This window comes from Colobus angolensis, unplaced genomic scaffold (genome assembly GCF_000951035.1).
Source record: "Colobus angolensis palliatus isolate OR3802 unplaced genomic scaffold, Cang.pa_1.0 Scaffold15, whole genome shotgun sequence".
NCBI classification, from domain to species: Eukaryota; Metazoa; Chordata; class Mammalia; order Primates; family Cercopithecidae; genus Colobus; species Colobus angolensis.
This window is the reverse complement of record NW_012114599.1, coordinates 11,598,344-11,616,695: the sequence shown is the minus strand read 5'-3', so window position 1 is coordinate 11,616,695 and position 18,352 is coordinate 11,598,344. Positions and strand designations below refer to the sequence as shown.

At 39.4% G+C, this 18,352-nt stretch overlaps 1 protein-coding gene across 2 annotated transcripts in view; it reads left to right on the top strand.

The window, feature by feature from the left end:
* Positions 1-4,359: 4,359 nt before the first annotated feature.
* RMDN2 (regulator of microtubule dynamics 2) overlaps positions 4,360-18,352 on the top strand; it is a 141,164-nt gene continuing 127,171 nt past the window's right edge. The window contains exons 1-2 of one of the 2 annotated variants that reach the window (XM_011935957.1): positions 4,360-4,460; positions 8,250-8,717. In XM_011935957.1, coding sequence (XP_011791347.1) covers positions 8,266-8,717 — 452 coding nt within the window. In that variant the 5' untranslated portion in view covers positions 4,360-4,460; positions 8,250-8,265. Of the gene's footprint in view, positions 4,461-7,731; positions 7,910-8,249; positions 8,718-18,352 lie in introns of those variants that run through there. The other variant, XM_011935956.1, reaches the window with a different exon arrangement.

The window sequence follows — 18,352 nt, the reverse complement described above, 5'->3', positions numbered from 1 at the left end:
ATGCCTTTCTGAAAATGACTTTTTTCATGGAACAAAAATTTAATGTTTCTAATGAAATAGAACTTTCTAATAAGAAATCTATCTCCTAATGAGGTATGTATATTTTTAATAAATTGATTCAACATTGAACTGCTAAGTAGTATAACATAAATATTGTTAATTTTTCTTTCATACATATCTTTTTAAAATACCATTTTTAATTTGTTCAGTATGGGACTATTAGGCCAACTATTTTATTGTATTTAAGTGATTAATAATTTGTTGCACTAATCAGTCTATGGAAATATTTAATAAGCTTACCCTAATGCTTTTTTCAGAGAAAACATTTTTCCCTTAGAAAGTCCAAGTTAGTTTCTTTTCAGAAATGTTTTTTGTAATTTTCCTGTGTTCTAGACACTAATTTTTTTAAAACTACATCAGACATAGTACTATATTCCTATTTTCCCCAAATTCTATTCCTAGCCTAACCTGAATATCATGAAGACAAAGTAATTTTATACTCTGTGGATTAGATTGTGGTAAACTGCAGAAAATCCCCCATGGGGTAAATGATCAGATTTGAGAATTCAGTTTCTTCTCTAACAGAAGCAGTGAAAGCGGAACCCTAAATAACTGAAGTGGGGGATACAAACGATGTAATATCACATTAAAAGGGCTATGATGTTCTTGTAAATGGTGCTATGAAGAGCCCCTTTAGGTGTTCTATCAAAGGCAGGGTCTGGGGGTCCAAGCTGGGCTAGCTTAAGAGAAAAGGCTCTCAGACAAAGCTAAGTTTGATTATTGTCTCTAAAACTGACTACATGGCCTGGGACAAGTTTCTGCACCTCTTGAAGGCTTGGTTTCCTCACCTGTATATTATTTACTTCATTAGATTGTTGGGAAAATGGAATAAGATAATTCATATGAAGAACAAAGCTTGAAAACTGTGTAGAAGACTCAATAAATGGTCTTGCTGTCGCTGTTGCTGCTGCCCTTTGTTCCTCCTCGTTTACAAATGATTCGGGGAACTTACAGCTTCAGTTACACCTGGCAGACTTCTTCCTCTGTCCCTGCTCTTTGCCTGTGCACTTCTCCCTCTCTCAATGGTTAGGGTGTTCTTAATTTAAAAAATGTTTTCCCAGCTATTTGCAGTAAAATATTTCCTTAACCCCTTCCTTAAAATACTTTCTTAAAACCAGCCTGGAAATGAAGAAGGTTGATTCTGCTGTTTTGAAGTGGGGGTTGGGGATTGCATAGTGGTACTAATTATATCTGCAGCTCAGCCCTCAGTTTACAAATAAAGAAATTCAGAATGTAAGTTTAATAAGATTTGGGAATACTTAACAACAAGGAACTAGAAAACTGAATAGTTATATAGCATATTGGTAACTGTTACAGGGTTAAAACTAACTTTGCCATTCAGTTGCTTCCTGGAAATAAAACCACTCAAATAAAATCTAAAGAAAAAAAAAATTGACACACCTGTCTCAAATTACTATAATGAAGGACTATACATTTCCTCTGCTTTTCCCTCAAATGTACATATTACTTTCAAATATTTTTTTTTCAAATAGTTATCTCATATAGAGGGTGTGTACCACGCCAGGTTCTCAAGATACAAAGATAAATGCTACCATCCTTGAAGATGTTCACAGCCTCACAAACAGTCACTGGCAAGCAGTAATTATATAGTGTACATGAGAGAGTTCTGCTGTAAGCTAGCAGGGAGGCGTTTTGTATTCATTTAAACTCCTGGTCCTTCCTTAAGTTTTGATGGGGCATGGATGAATACTCCTTACGGGGAAGGAGAGAGTGTATAGCTTCTCAAGGGAAAGAGGTTGAAGTGGATGAATTGGTTTTGGATGGGTAGCAAGCAGCAGGACATTCCAGGCACAAGGAACAGGATAGAAAGGATATAGCTTGTGGAGTAGACGATCTAGCTTAGCTAGAGCTGAAGTGTAGAATGATGTCTGGTGGAAGTCGTGGAGAAAAGCTGGAAAAGTAGGTTGGGGCAAATCGTGAAGGGTCTGTACCCACTCCTCCCAAATGATTGCAATGCTGTACTGGTTCTGATGAATAACAGTAACTCTGAGATTCTTAGTGTGTTCTGGTTTTTCCTTCAGATATTCCTTTTAGACTGAACGTTCCTAGTAGTGGTGAGGGGAATCATTTCTTCTTTTTTATGTCACCCCTGCAACAGTACCTGGTAAAGATGGTGCCTGTCTTTGCTATTTAGTTTCAGCTTTGCCAAGGTCAATGGTTGTCACTGTCCCTGAGTTTCTACCTTTCAGATAATTTTTACTGGTCAAGGAATAGAAACAAAGGTATTGGAAAGGAGCAAGTGTGACATAGTCTATGTCCTGAACTTGAATATCAAGTCAGTATCAGCTGCCATCTTCCTCTTGGAATAGACTGGTAAGGCCTTGGTCACAGCCCAGATGTCACATTTTTATTGAAAGCCTCTTCCGTGTTATGTGCTGGGGATGCAGCAGTGAAAAATCAGTGGGCTCCTGGAAAAGCTTAAATTTTGTTTTAAATACTAAAAAGCTCCTTTTATGTATTAGTGAAGAGACAGTCAAGTTTCTTTGGAACCTAAATCTTGCTAAAAGAGAAATTTTTTTTGCATGATCGGTTTATATCATATTGTACTCTAGTGAAATAAAGCTAGTATTACATTGCTAGGTTGCTGCAAAGCATAAAAAATAGGAGTGAAAGTGGGTTTGTAGAAGGTAATATCTTACTAGTTTCGAATCTGAGAGATTAAAGATTAATCTGCTCTTTTCCCAAATACAACTTAGGTTTTTTTGTTGTTTTTTGAGACAGAGTCTCATTCTGTCCCAGGTTGTTGAGCAGTGGTCTGATCTCAGCTCACTGCAACTTCTGCCTCTGAGGTTTAAGCGATTCTCATGCCTTAACCTCCCGAGCAGCTGGGACTACAGAAGTGTGCCACCACACCCGGCTAATTTTTCTACTTTTAGTAGAGATGGTGTTTCATCATATTGGCCAGACTGGTCACGAACTCCTGGCTTCAAGTGATCCATCCGCCTCGGCCTCTCAAAGTGCTGGGATTACACTCGTTCGTGAGCCACTGCGCCAGGCTACAAATTACTTTTAATAAAATGACCATGGCCAGGCTTACTTATTGTTCAATGCGGCTTGCTTGAAGCTCAAGAAAACATTTTAAAGAGCCTATAGAATCCCTGAATCCCTATCCGTAAGCAGTAGCATATGGATTGCAAAAGAAGCCTTCTGGATTCTTCATAGCTTTATGGGTGTTGTCTGTTGTTGCTGTTTTAAGAAAGAGTGTACCCATTTTTAATTCTGCTCAATATATTGGTGGGAAGTTTAGAGATTGTTATGCAAACCTAAGCTTAAGGCAGTAATACTCAAGGTGAGGACAGTACAGAAGGGGTGTATGTACTGCTTTTTTTTTTTTTTTTTTTTGGCGGGGGGGGGACGCTCTATCACCCAGGCTGGAGTGTAGTGGCACGATCTCGCCTCACTGCAACCTCTGCCTCCGGGTTCAAAAGATTCTCCTGCCTCAGCCTCCAGAGTAGCTGAGATTACAGGCGCCCACCACCACGCCCGGCTAATTTTTTGTATTTTTAGTAGAGATAGGGGGTTTCGCCATGTTGGCCAGGCTGGTCTCAAACTCCTGACCTCAGGTGATCCGCCTGCCTCAGCCTCCCAAAGTGCTGGGATTACAGGTGTGACACACCGCGCCCGGCCCAGTTTTTAAGAGCGTATTTAGTAGAATTAGTTTCATTATACAAACCACAAAAAGCTGGGTAAAACCTTAAATAGCAGGCATCTGAAAAAATAGCGGATTTCATCTAAAGGCAACTCTGAATGGCGGGGAGAAGGAAGAGGCTGGCAAAATTCTCATTAAAAGAAAATGTGAGTTAAAGCTATGAACACGGCGCTGCGGATATCAACAATTAGTGCAAGACATCTGCCTTTAACTCAGTTGTGCGGAGTAAAGTGCAAGGTTGTGCCTAGAAACGGCACAGAAAAAGGGTTACCCAGGGGAGAGGGAGTGGATTTGGGAGCCGGAACGAAGCGAGCCGGGGGTGGGCGTGCGGAGTGGCAGCTACGCGAAAGGGAACCCGCTGGGGCTAGCGCGGAGGCCCAGAGTCCAGGCGGCGGAAAAGGGGCCGACTAGCTTCGAAGGGAGGCGACGGCCGAGACACACGGTCCGGCGCGAGCCAGGCGCCTAGCGGCGTGCGATTTTATTCTGCAAAAGGTGCACCCAGCGCCGGTCCCGGTAGAGTTGAACCCACCGCGAGAGGGGGCAGGAGCGGCGGGCCGAGCGGCCGCGGGCTCCTCCCCCGGCGCCTCTGCTATCTGGGTCAGGACGCGACGGCCGCGGCGCGGGACCTTAGGACCCGCGGACTCCGGGACTACTATCTGCCCGCCACTGCCCGCCAGCAGGTCCTGGTCTCCGCTCTCCGACAGCTGAGAGGCCAGAGCACTGAACACAGGTGCGTGCACAGTCTGGGAGGGGGCGGCTCAGCCGGTGGGGGCCGGACCGGGCCGGGGACTTACGGAGGGAAGCGGAAGTACTTGCGGTGGGGACGACTGCACTTCCGGGTCGGTGTGTCCCTGCCGAAGCTTGAGTCCGCCAGTGAGCGCTGCTCTGCGTTCCCGGGGCTGGAGCTGCGGCCCGTAGTGGCTTCCTGGGTGTATCCCTCGCTGACCCTGCGCCACGGAAGCCCTAGCCCCGGAGGTCGCCGGTGTTTCCTCGCACGCTGCCCTTTGTGGGGTGCGTGGGGAACAGGCAGTTTGCTGCCTCGGCCCGGCTGGTCCCTGCAAACCCCAAAGAATTTCAGGAGAGACACTTGCTGGGCTGTCGCTTCGGCTCCTTGGATCTTAACCTTTCAGCCTTGCGCAAGCGTTTTGTTTTTGTGTGGGGTTTCTTTGCTGTCAGACTTGGTCTGTGCCTATTTCACACAAAAAAGGAGGCCAGATTATCAGTGCTGCCAACATTGGGGACTAAACCAAACACCTGGGAGCCCTGAATTTAAAATAAATTATAAAATACAAAAAAAAAACCATGAAAACCTGATGAAATGAACAATAGAATTCACTTTGAAAGTACCAGGTTTTCGGGACACTGTAGGAAATCTGATCACTAGTTCAAGTCTCAGTGCAATTCTCTTAGGAAACTTAAACCTTGGGCTTTTTTGTAATGTATCTTTATCCTTGCAAAATTTTTCATAATTTCCCCGAGTTTATTAGAGTTAGGCATTTTATAAGGGTCTGCTGATGAAGTAAATGAATATATATGCTAGATTTATGGTGAAAGCATTATAATTAATTTAGTAAATCATAATTTCTACATCTAAAAATTAAAACTAGAACATGGAAATGAAATGTTTCTTCAGACATTTCTTCAGAAAACATTTCATATTCTAATTAGCTTTAGAGTCAACATTTTGATGTCATTTTAGAATACTTGATTCTCATCTCTGTTAACCTTTAATTAATTTTGCACATTAAGTGCCATAATCTATATTAAAATGTCATTTTCCATTGTTATTAGCACCTTACAAATTGAAATGTAACATAATACTTTGCATGTGATTAAAATCCGTTTGGTAAAGTTTTTAATTACTATATTTTTATACTACAAGTGTATACTATTAACATAATTAGAAGTATGAACGCTAACAAGGCTGGAGGCGGTGGCCCATGCTGCTTATCCCAGCACTCTGAGAGGTGCAGGCAGGATTACTTGGGCCCAGGAGTTTGAGACCAGCCTAGCAACAAGGGGAGACTCACTCTACAAATAATGTAAAAATTAACCGGGCGTGGTTGCCCATGCTTGTTGTCCTAGCTACTAGGGAGGCTGAGGCAGGAGGATTACTTGAGCCCAAGCGGTCAAGGCTACAGTGAGCAGTGATTGTACCACTGCACTCCAGCCTAGGTGACAGAGCGAGACTCTCAAAAAAAAAAAAAAGCTATGTAAATGACTTCATACAACCTTTGAAATTATTCTGAAGGCAAGCGAGTATTCTGATGTATTTTGTACATTATTTTTAATGTGTCATTTTTCAAATTATCTGTGTGGAAGCACATTTGTTTTATACTCCTATAAAACTCAAACATTGCTTGAACTATGAGTCTGTAATTGTGTTTGTTTAAAACATATCCGTTCCATTGATTCCATTTTTTTCTAGTTAATTTTCGTGGTTCTGAAATAATATTTCAGCTCTGAGCATCTTTGCTCAGTCAGCACTCTTCTTCACCTCCTTGTTGATGCTTTCCAAATCTCCCGCATGTTGTGGGTGCATCCAAGAGTTAAGAACAGGGTGTCAAAGGTGACAGTTTTCACTTCCTAATTGGGTGATCACTGGGTAAGTGACTTGACACCTGTGTGCCTCAGTTCACTTATCTGCAAAGTAATAATAAGTCCTGCATGGAAGACATGATTTGGAATTGGTGCGGTTTCTAAAGAAAGGGCCAAGCAAAATATGACTGCTGAAACCTAGTTCTGTCTCCAGAATAAGTTCTCCTTCCTAGATAGATTTTTACTTCTACTTATTTGCTTATTAAATGAAAATATTTTCAAACTAGGCTATATTAATGTAAAAGTCCAAGATATGGGCAAAAGAAAGCAATCACAATAGGAAGATTCCCTTCAATAGACCTCTATATCAACGAATGGACATCCTGCCTTAATAATTTTATTGACAAAAATAAAGATGATTTAACTTGATGTGTGATTATTAACTGGAATGCAATTGTAATTAATAGGCATAGAGTGATTTTTCTTTTTGCAGTAAGCTTTCAAGATAATTTAGTTTCATGATATAATTTTTTAGTAGGAATACATTTACACATCTAGCAATAATTAGCTACAATTTCAGCTGAAGTTACAAATTGATTGGAATCTGCTGCTGGCATGTCTCCTGGATGAGCTGGGAGTGGGCAGATGGTTAGACTTATAGTTTCCAGTTTTACCAATTAGGTGAAAAAAATTTTTCAAGTTAATTCCAGGCAAATTTCTGTGAGGTAAAGCAGGCCAGATTAAGTACCCAGGCTTTGTCTGGAATCTTTGGTTTGAAATAAGGGATTCTTAAATCTCTTAGATATAATATTTACTAACACCTGAGGTAATTTCTGGAAGATTATTTTAAAGTCAATCCTTCTCATTGACACTTAGGCCTGTAATGAAGTGTAGAGCATCCAAACAGGATACTTTCTGTGTTCCAGGCATATAATCCAGTAAAATAGGAATCCAAAGATATTCTTTTAAGCAGGGTTTTCAGAAATAGATTATGGCCGCTTGTTCTCTCAGACCCTCTTCCACAGGGCATTTGTGAGCCCAGAAATCCTAACCATTAGACCACCAAGGAAGCATTTGAAACATTACATTTAATTGGCCATTTCAAGTGTAAGAAACAATGCTTGATAGAATATGTGGAATCATAGGATACACAGCAGAGGATGATGAATTTCGGGTATACAACCTAATTCAGAATTTTCATCTTACTGATATTTTTTCACCAGTGCTCACTCCCAGCTATTTACTTGGCTTCGTTTCTCACTTAGAACAGTGAAGCCATCAAAGAGAGCTTGCATAACCTCCCAGCACTGCGTCTACCCACCTACCTAAATCTCTGCTCACATAATCTGCCTTTTATGACTATGAATGAATGGTTTATGTTCCCATCAAAGGTCAACTCCTGTACAATAGAGTCCACCTCCTTTGCCTTCTCAAGTTTATTGCTATGCAGTTTTCTGTATGTCTACTTCATCAATTTTTCTTTTCTTTTTATGGGGTCTTTTCTGTTGGCAAACAAAAACTGTTATTTCTTGATCTTTTGGCACCACTTGCCCACTTAATAATGGCATAATTTCTCTTCTATTTGTTTTCTATTTGCCCATCTGTTCTTTCTTCTCCTTCTCCTGCCTTCTTTTGGACCAAGCGAGTATCTTTAGTGTTCTATTTTTATCTCTATTATTGGCTTATTATGTATTACCTTGGATTTTTTTTTTACTTTTTAGTGGTTGTTTTAGTGGTTTGCTTTTTAATGGTTATGCATCTTTAACTTAATATGATAATTCTTCATTGTAATCTAAGATTCTTACAACAGTATACTTCCATTTGTCCTTTTGGGCAATTGTCCTACTTTTTATAAGCCCTGTGATAGGCATAGAGTGATTTTTGTGATGTAAACTTGGCTTTTGTTGGTTGAAAAAGCACCTATATTTTTGTTTTGGACAAATACATAAACATTCATTTACGTTTATGTTTTTAATTTTAGAAACAAAAACCAAGAAATGCCTCATTCCACAAACAAAGAGCTGATATTTGGCATCATGGTGGGCACTGCTGGAATCAGCTTGCTGCTCTTGTGGTACCACAAGGTCCGTAAACCAGGGAGAGCAATGAAGTTACCTAAATTTCTTTCTCTGGGTAATACATTTAATTCAATAACTTTGCAAGATGAAATACATAATGACCAAGGAACAACAGTGATCTTTCAAGAAAGACAACTTCAGATACTGGAGAAGTTAAACGAATTACTGACAAATATGGAAGAACTCAAAGAGGAAATCAGATTTCTTAAAGAAACTGTTCCAAAGCTGGAGGAATATATACAAGATGAACTTGGAGGGAAAATAACTGTTCATAAGGTAAGCCCTCAGCACAGAGCAAGAAAAAGAAGACTCCCTACAATTCAAAGTTCAGCAACAAGTAATAGTTCAGAGGAAGCAGAAAGTGAAGGAGGGTAAGTTTCTTTAAGATATTTCTCATGTTGAATTGATTATTATCATTATTACTATTATTTAGGTATTTTCATTATGGATTCCAGTCATGTATTCTGCTGCTCACATAAAGTGAAAAGGAGTGATATTTTGACTTAGATTATAATTAAAGTCATATTCAGTAGTCAGTATTTAAGCTACTTTAAACCATACTGACCAAAGGAATATAAATAACTTGTAGCAGGTGGTATTATGTGACTATTGAGGAAGGCAGTAATTATTTGCCAAAGTGTATAACCTACTGTTTTAATGTGGCCACTGTGTGACTCCTTATATGAGAATTCTCTAGACCACTCCTGTTCAAAAGAACTTTCTGCAGTGATGGAAATGGTCCAAGTCTGTGCTGCCCAATATGGTAGCCACTAGTCCCTTGTGGCCACAAATCACTTGAAATGTGGCTAATGCAACTGAGGAACTGAAGTTTTCTTTTATTTCATTGAAGTTGTAATTATATTTAATTGTAATTAATTTAAATTTAAATAGCCATTTGGGCTACTGGCTACTGAATTGTAATGCAGGTCAAAAAAGACTTGAGAATATATAGGTGATTCTGTCTCATTTTGGCATGGGTTAATCCATTGAATTCTAACACCAGAAACATCAACAAATAATTTTTTAGGGAAAAGCAAGTAATGTGTGAATAAAGAAATTGTGCCTGACTAGTGTTTTTGAGGAATAAAATAGGCAGGTAAAAAAAGGAGCCCTAGTGAATATGATACAGCCTGAAATTCTTGAGGGCAGTGACCTTGTGTTTTCATTGTAAATAATCCTAACACATTATTTCTGTGCATAGCACAGAGTAGATGCCAGTAAAGATTTCTTGAATGAATGAATGATCTGCTAAATTACCATGGAATTGGGAGAAGAGATCTGGAAGGAGGAAACAAAGGATCTGGAGGGAGGTGCTAGGGATAAAAGCATGATTTCGTAGATTAAAAAATGTAAATAGTTGATCAGGTCTTTGACATCAGTGCTAGGACTGGAATTGTTTAGCCTCTTTGTAAGTGAACTAGAACAGTGACTCTCAATAGTTTTCAAATAGGGCAGAGCCACAAATGATAGCTCTAGGAAGATCTAAAAAATTTGTGTTCTTGAACAGCAACAAAAAGTTGTTGACTGGTTTTAAAATAGGGAAGGGAACTATTCAGAAGGAATCTAAAATAATCTTAAATCTTTTGAAACTGTAACTCAGAAAAGAGACCTAGTACTTATTTATTATGGATGTAGAAAACAGCAGGTTAGTACTCTAATAATAACAAGAATCCCAACATAGCATTGAGCATCATTGAGAGTTATCGAAGACAAACCAGATGGTTATCCTACCTGTACGTAAATCTATGGTGTTTCCTCATCGTGTGTCCTGTGTGCAGTTTTGGCAATTGCATCTTAGAAAAGACCTAATGGAACTAGGGACTAACCAGAAAAGATCCACTAGACTGAGAGGAAAAATCCAGCTATGCTAAAGGAGTGTAGACCAAAAGGGTGAATGGCCTTCGATCTAAAAAGGCACGGGTTAAGTTGAGCATAGGCTTATTCAAGAAGTTCTAAAATTCTAGAAAAAGAGGCAAACTGATAAGTTTAGGATTCATTTAGGACAAGCATAAAGAAGATAATTATGGGACTTAATGAATTTCAAGTAATGGTGTAGGCACAGATTTTTTATGTGGGTTCAAGAAGGATTTGTGAAAGTTATGAATGACAGTAATGTACAGCTAGTTGAAAAAACTAGACATGTCAAAATTTTAAGACTGATGTCAGGAGAGACATTCCCTCCTCTTGCTTGATCCTAGGTGCCTTTGTTAGCAATAAAATACTAGAGTAGATGCAGTACGTCCCCAGTGCCTTGAACTATATTACAGAAAATGGCACTCAGTAAAGAAGGGGAGAAGCTTTTTCCTGTTTAGCTCTCCTTTAGAAAAATAAACAAAACAAGCAGACAAACAATTTGGATTTTTTTGAGAAAGGAATAAGATACAAAAAATTTAGATGTGAAATCATTCTAAATAAGCATGTAGAAACTAACTTTAAATAAATAAAATTTTTTTAAAAAACAAGGTTTTTGTAAAGTACGTTTGTGTAAATTTTAGATTGCCTGTCTTTTTATAATCTCCTGTGGGACTGAAGACTGGCCATGGGGATTAGAGTCATACCCTCTTTCCTACTTTTAAGGTGGGATGTGCTCTTCATACACAAGTGTCCTTGATAGCAAAAATTAAAACATTAAGTGACAGTTACATGTTCCATATGTAACATTTCTCTTTTACAATAGGTACCTGAAGATTTTTACTTCTTTTCAAAAAATGGATATCAGCCACAATTTTCTAATACTATTTGTTTCAAATAAGAAAGGAAAAATATCTAATTCTATCCTTAGTTGTTGACAAAACTTGAGTGGAGGACTCATGAAATTTGGGTAGATCAGTTGAACACATTTTCTGTAACCATTAGAATCTCTTGTATGCTGTCTCTTAGTACACAAGTATTATTATGGACCTATGCATTTATGCCTTTTCTGGGGCTCAGCTGATTTTCTGCTAGGTATGGTGGTGATGAACAATGCTCAAATTCTCATAAGGTGGCCCTCAGAGGAGTCTGTTAAGTTTGTGTCTGTGTCCTTTTTAGCACTAGTGTTAACATTTTGGAAAGCATCTTTGCTTCTTGGTAATCACATGCTTTTACTTATTTTTTTTTTTTAATTTTTTTGTCACTCCAAGACAGAATCAGCTACTGCTGTGGCAGCCTCAGTTTCTTTCGGTGAGAATAGTATTCAACCCCAAAAGCTGGGTATATGGGGGAGTACTGTTTTTAGGGAGGATGGTATCAGAGGCTGGTTGGGTCCCTTTGAGGACACGGTAAAAAATATGCTCTTAAGGTCTCTAGTTCACATTGATGTTTTCATTTAAATTTGAGTGATTTCTGAAAACTTTTCAGTTCATTTTATTTTTTAAGCTTCCTACCTCTCTTTGTCATATTTGACTTATGTTGCTTTATCACTCTATGGGTCTAAAACTATTATTTGAATTACAATATTATATGAAGCTTTAGAAACATCTTTTTAAAAAGTTAACTTTTATTCCAGTTGAAAGTAACAAATTCATTATTCCTTCAGTTCACTGTGAGCTTTAGGAAGAATAGATGAGTTTCAAAATTAGACTCAGGGTTGTATAGTGATCATATGGGTCTTTTTTCTTTTTTTCTTGCCCTACGTATTTTCATTTAGTGTCAGGTTCGTATGATACCCTCATATAGTATCAACAGAAACAGTACTGATTATTCGAAAAGAAAACAAAACCCCACGAATCCACTCCCAGAATACCATAGTAGCAGGCATAGTATGTATTACCTTAGATAATATTACTTCATAAATAATAGAGAATGATGATGAAAGTAAGACCACAGACAGATACAGGTTTTTGAGGTTTTATTTGAAACTCTTAACTTTCACTTTTATGAGCCAAAAATATAGAAGTGCTTTTTGTTCATTTGTGTTTTTACTCTTACCATTATTTGCTCCTGTCAAGTCAGTTTTAATGTGGAACTTCAATTGTTAAAAGCATGGAGATAAACAGAGATTCAGAAGCTCATTGTGTGGTGATTTATATGCCTTGCTATTATAGTTGTCTAAATTTTTCAAAACAAAGTTGTTTTCTACTTCTGATCTTTTAAAAAATGAAACATCACGTATGTAATTGAAGTACCCACTCTACTCCTTTCTCTCAGAGAAATTATCATATTGAAGTTGGTGTGCATTCTTCCTTTGAAAGTGGTAATGTTTCTCCTGCATGTGCACTTTTATATAAACAAGACATAAATGGTTTTTTGTTCTTAAAATTTACATACATGTCATTATATGGCACACACATTTTGTAACATGCTTTAAAATAAATTTTTTCGAGTTTTTTTATATCTATATGTATATGCATAAAACGATTTCATTCTTTTTAACTGCTATGCTGCATTCCTTTGAATGAATATACCTTAGTTTATTTCCCTGTTGATGGATGTTTAGGTCATCATGCTTTTGCTCCTTTTTTCTTTTATTGAATTCTGGGACACACATGCAGAACGTGCAGGTTTGTTACATAGTTAGACATGTGCCATGTTGGTTTGCTGCACCCATCAACCCGTCATCTATGTTAGATATTTGTCCTAATGCTGCTACCCCTCCCCATACTCCCCACCTGCTAACAGGCCCCGGTGTGTGATGTTCCCCTCCCTGTGTCCATGTGTTCTCATTGTTCAACTCCCACTTAGGAGTGAGAATATGCGGTGTTTGGAGATAATTTGACTTCCTCTCTTCGTATTTGAATACCTTTATTTCTTTCTCTTTCCTGATTCCTCTGGCCAGATCTTCCAGTGCTATGTTGAATAGGAGTGGTGAGAGAGGGCATCCTTGTCTTGTGCCAGTTTTCAAAGGAAATGCTTGCAGGTTTTGCCCATTCAGTATGATATTGGCTGTGGTTTTGTCATAAATAGCTTTTATTATTTTCAGATATGTTCCATCAATACTTAGTTTATTGAGTGTTTTTAGCATGAGGGGGTGTTGAATTTTATTGAAGGCCTTTTCTGTCTCTGTCGAGATAATCGTGTGGTTTTTGTCTTTGGTTCTGTTTATGTGATGGATTATGTTTACTGATTTGTGTAGGTTGAACAGCCTTGCATCCCAGGGATGAAGGCAACTTGATCGTGGTGGATAAGCTTTTTGATGTACTTTTGGATTCGGTTTGCCAGTATTTTATTGAGGATTTTTGCATCAATCTTCCTCAGGGATATTGGCCTGAAATTTTCTTTTTTTCTTGTTGTGTCTCTGCCAGGTTTTGGTATCAGGATGATGCTGGCCTCATAAAATGAGTTAGGGAGGAGTCCCTCTTTTTCTGTTGTTTGAAATAGTTTCAGAAGGAATGGTACCAGCTCCACTTTGTGCCTCTGGTAGAATTCAGCTGTGAATCTATCTGAACCTGGGCTTCTTATGGTTGGTAGGCTATTAATTACTGCCTCAATTTCAGAACTTGTTATTGGTCTATTCAGGGATTTGACTTCTTCCTGGTTTAGTCTTGGGAGGGTGTGTGTGTCCAGGAATTTATCCATTTCTTGTGGATTTTCTAGTTTATTTACATAGAAGTGTTTATAGTATTCTCTGATGGTAGTTTGTATTTCTGTGGAATCAGTGGTGATCTCCCCTTTATCATTTTTTATGGTGTCTATTTGATTCTTCTCTTTTTTTGTTCTTTATTAATCTGGCTAGTGGTCTATCTATTTGTTAATCTTTTCAAAACGCCAGCTCCTGGATTCACTGATTTTTTGAAGATTTTGTTGATCTCTATCTCCTTCAGTTCTGCTCTGATCTTAGATATTTCTCATCTTCTGCTGGGTTTTGAATTTGTTTGCTCTTGCTGCTCTAGTTGTTTTAATTATGATGTTAGGGTGTCAATTTTAGATCTTTCCTGCTTTCTCCTGTGAGCCTTTAGTGCTATCAATTTCACTCTAAATACTGCTTTAGCTGTGTACCAGAGATTCTGGTACGTTGCATTTTTGTTCTCATTGGTTTCAAAGAACTTATTTATTTCTGCCTTAATTTTGTTGCTTACCCAGTAGTCATTTAGGAGCACGTTTTTCCATTTCCATGTAGTTGTGTAGTTTTGAGTGAGTTTCTTAACCTTGAGTTCTAATTTGATTGCACTGTGGTCTGAGAGACTGTTTGGTATGGTTTCCATTCTTTTGCATTTGCTGAGGAGTCTTTTACTTCCAATTATGTGGTTGATTTTAGAATAAGTGCTATATGGCACTGAGTAGAATGTATATTCTGTTGATTTGGGGTGGAGAGTTCTGTAGATGTCTATTAGGTCCACTTGGTTCAGAGCTGAGTTCAAGTCCTGAATATCCTTGCTAATTTTCTGTCTCATTGATCTGTCTAATATTGACAGTGGGATTTTAAATTCTGCCACTATTATTGTGTGGGAGTCTAAGTCTCTTTGTATGTCTCTAAGAAATTGCTTTATGAATCTTTGTGCTTTTGTATTGGGTGCATATATATTTAGGATAGTGAGCTCTTCTTGTTGAATTGATACCTTTACCATTATGTAATGCCCTTCTTTGTCTTTTTTGATGTATGTTGGTTTAAAGTCTGTTTTATCAGAGACTGATGCTGCAAACCCTGCTTTATTTGCTTTCCATTTGCTTTGTAAATCTTCTTCCATCCCTTTATTTTGAGCCTATTAGTGCCTTTGCATGTGAGATGGGTCTCCTGAATACAGCACACCAATGGGTCTTGACTCTTTATCCAGTTTCCAGTCTGTGTCTTTTAATTGGAGCATTTAGTCCATTTACATTTAAGATTAATATTTTTATGTGTGAATTTGATCCTGTCCTTGTGATGCTAGCTGGCATCATAAGTTGATGCCCATTAGTTGATGCAGTTTCTTCATAGTGTGGATGGTCTTTACATTTTAGTATGTTTTTGCCATTTCTGGTACTGGTTTTTCCTTTTCATATTTAGTGCTTCCTTCAGAAGCTCTTGTAAGGGAGGCTTGGTGGTGACAAAATCCCTCATCATTTGCTTGTCTATAAAGGATTTTATTTCTCCTTCACTTACGAAGCTTAGTTTGGCTCGATATGAAGTTCTGGGTTGAAAATTCTTTTCTTTAAGAATGTTAAATATTGGCCCCCACTCTCTTCTGGCTTGTAGAGTTTCTGCAGAGAGATCTCCTGTTATTCTCGTGGGCTTCCCTTTGTGGGTAACTTGACCTTTCTCTCTGGCTGTCCTTAATATTTTTTCCTTCATTTCAACCATGGTGAACCTGACAATTATGTGTTTTGGGGTTTCTCTTCTTGAGGAATATCTTTGTGGTGTTCTCCATATTTCCTGAATTTGAATGTTGGCCTGTCTTGCTATGTTGGGGAAGTTCTCCTGGATAGTATCCTGAAGTGTGTTTTCCAACTTGATTCCATTTTCCCTGTCACTTTCAGGTACACCTGAATGTAGGTTTGGTCTTTTCACATAGTCTCATATTTCTTGAAGGCTTTGTTCATTCCTTTTCATTCTTTTTTTCTCTAATATTGTCTTCATGCTTTATTTCATTAAGTTGATCTTCAGTCTCTTATATCCTTTCTTCCGGTTGATCAATTTGGCTTTTGATACTTGTGTATGCTTCATGAAGTTCTTGTGCTATGTTTTTCAGCTTCGTCAGGTCATGCATGATCATTTATTTCTTCTCTAAACTTGTTATTCTTGTTAGCAATTTCTCTAACCTTTTATCAAGGTTTCCTTGCATTGGGTTAGAACTTGCTCCTTTAGCTCAGAGGAGTTTGTTATTACCCACCATCTGAAGGCTACTTCTGTCAATTCGTCAAACTCATTCTCTGTCCAGTTTTGTTCTCTTGCTGGCGAGGAGTTGTGATCCTTAGGAGGAGAAGAGGCATTCTGGTTTTTGGAATGTTCAGCCTTTTGGCACTGGTTTTTCCTCATCTTTGTGTATTTATTTACCTTTGTTCTTTGTTGTTGGTGACCTTCTGATGGAGTTTGTGCGTGGTCTTCCTTTTTGTTGATGTTGATGCTATTGCTTTCTGTTTGTTAGTTTTCCTTCTAACAGGCCCCTCTTCTGCAGGTCTGTTGGAGTTTGCTAGGAGTCCACTCCAGACCCTGTTTCCCTGGGTATCACCAGAGGAGGCTGCAGAACAGCAAAGATTGCTGCCTGCTCCTTCCTCTAGAAGCTTCGTCCCAGAGGAGCACCAGCCAGATGCCAACTGGAGCTCTCCTGTGTGAGATGTCTGTTGACCCTGCTGGGAGGTGTCCCCCAGTCAGGAGGCACAGGGATCAGGGACCTACTTGAGGAGGCAGTCTGTCCCTTAGCTGAGTTTGAGCACTGTGCTGGGAGATCCACTGCTCTCTTTAGAGCTGGCAGGCAGGAATATTTAAGTCTGCTGAAGCTGCGCCCACAGCTGCCCCTTCATCCAGGTGCTCTGTCCCAGGGAAATGGGAGTTTTATGTGTAAGCTGCAGACTGAGGCTACTGCCTTTCTTTCAGAGATGCCCTGCCCAGAGAGGAGGAATCTAGAAAGGCAATCTGGCTACAGCTGCTTTGCAGTGCTGCAGTGGGCTCTACTCAGTCTGAACTTCCTGGTGGCTTTGTTTACACCATGTGGGGAAAACTGCCTACTCAAGCCTCAGTAATGGTGGACACCCCTTCCCCCACCATGCTGGAGCATCCCTGTGCTGTCAGCGAGAGTTTCCAGCCAGTGGATCTTAGCTTGCTGGACTCTGTGGGGGTGGGATCTGCTGAGCTAGGCCACTTGGCTCCCTGGCTTCAGCCCCCTTTCCAGGAGAGTGAATGGTTCTGTCTCACTGGTGTTCCAGGTGCCACCGGGGTACCAAAAAAAAAAAAATCCTGCAGCTAGCTTGGTATCTTCCCAAACGGTCACCCAATTTTGTGCTTGAAACCCTGGGCCCTTGCAGCACAGGTACTGGAGGGAATCTCCTGGTCTGTGGGTTGTGAAGACCATGGGAAAAGTGTACTATCTGGGCCGGATATCTCTGTCCCTCACGGCAAGTCCCTCACAGCTCCCCTTAGCTAGGGGAGGGAGTTCTCCAGCCCCTTGCACTTCCCGGGTGAGGCGAAACCCCATCCAGCTTCACCTCACCCTCCATAGGCTGCACCCACTGTCTAACCTGTCCCAGTGAGATGCACCAGGTACCTCAGTTGGAAATGCAGAAATCGCCCACCTTCTGCATTGGTCTCGCTGGATGCTGCAGACTGGAGCTGTTTCTATTTGGCCATCTTCCCCGGGAATCCTCATGTTTTTGCTCTTATAAACAATTCTTTACTGAAACACCTTCCTTCATAGTTCCTTAGGCATATGTGGAAGAATTTCTTGAAAGTATACATTTGAAATCTATATAATAGACTATATTATTATTATTATATATTACTAAATTATTCTGTGAAGTATACCAAGTTACCATCCTGTGAGTGGTATATGAGAATTCTTATTTCCCATACAAATTTTTATATTGTCAGACTTTTTAATTTTAGCCAACCTGATGAAGATGAAATCGTAACTAATTATTTTTCAATTTGTATTTCCCTGAACACCAGTAAGAGCACCAGTAGCTCCAGTCATTTAGGAGCACCAGTAAGATTGAACTTTTCATCATTCATTTGCCATTTAGTCCTCTTCTATGAATTTCTTTTAGAAAAAGAAAAGTTGACATTAACAATTGAAGTCCCCATATTCATTCAGTGTGAGTGTCTACTCTGTGACAGGCACTGTCTGGACCCTGGAGATCTAGCAGGAACAAAGTAAAGTCTCACAAGTAAAACAGATTTTTTAAAAGAAAATCTAGCAAGATGTTTAAGAGTGATGCTTTTGGTCTTTTAGGGTTCTATTAACTAGAACCCTAAAGGCCAAGAAAAAAGCAATAAGTGCGAAGCACCTTTCCATCCTGCAGCCAGATGCTAGACCTTCCTGGGCAGGACTTGCTAAGAGATTGAAGCCACTGCTGAGCAGCCATCCACGTGCCACCCATGAAAGGAACTGCTAAAGGCTGAGTGCAGCATTTCTCCCTGGAAAGTTGTTCACGTTCTGGGCATCCCACTAGTATA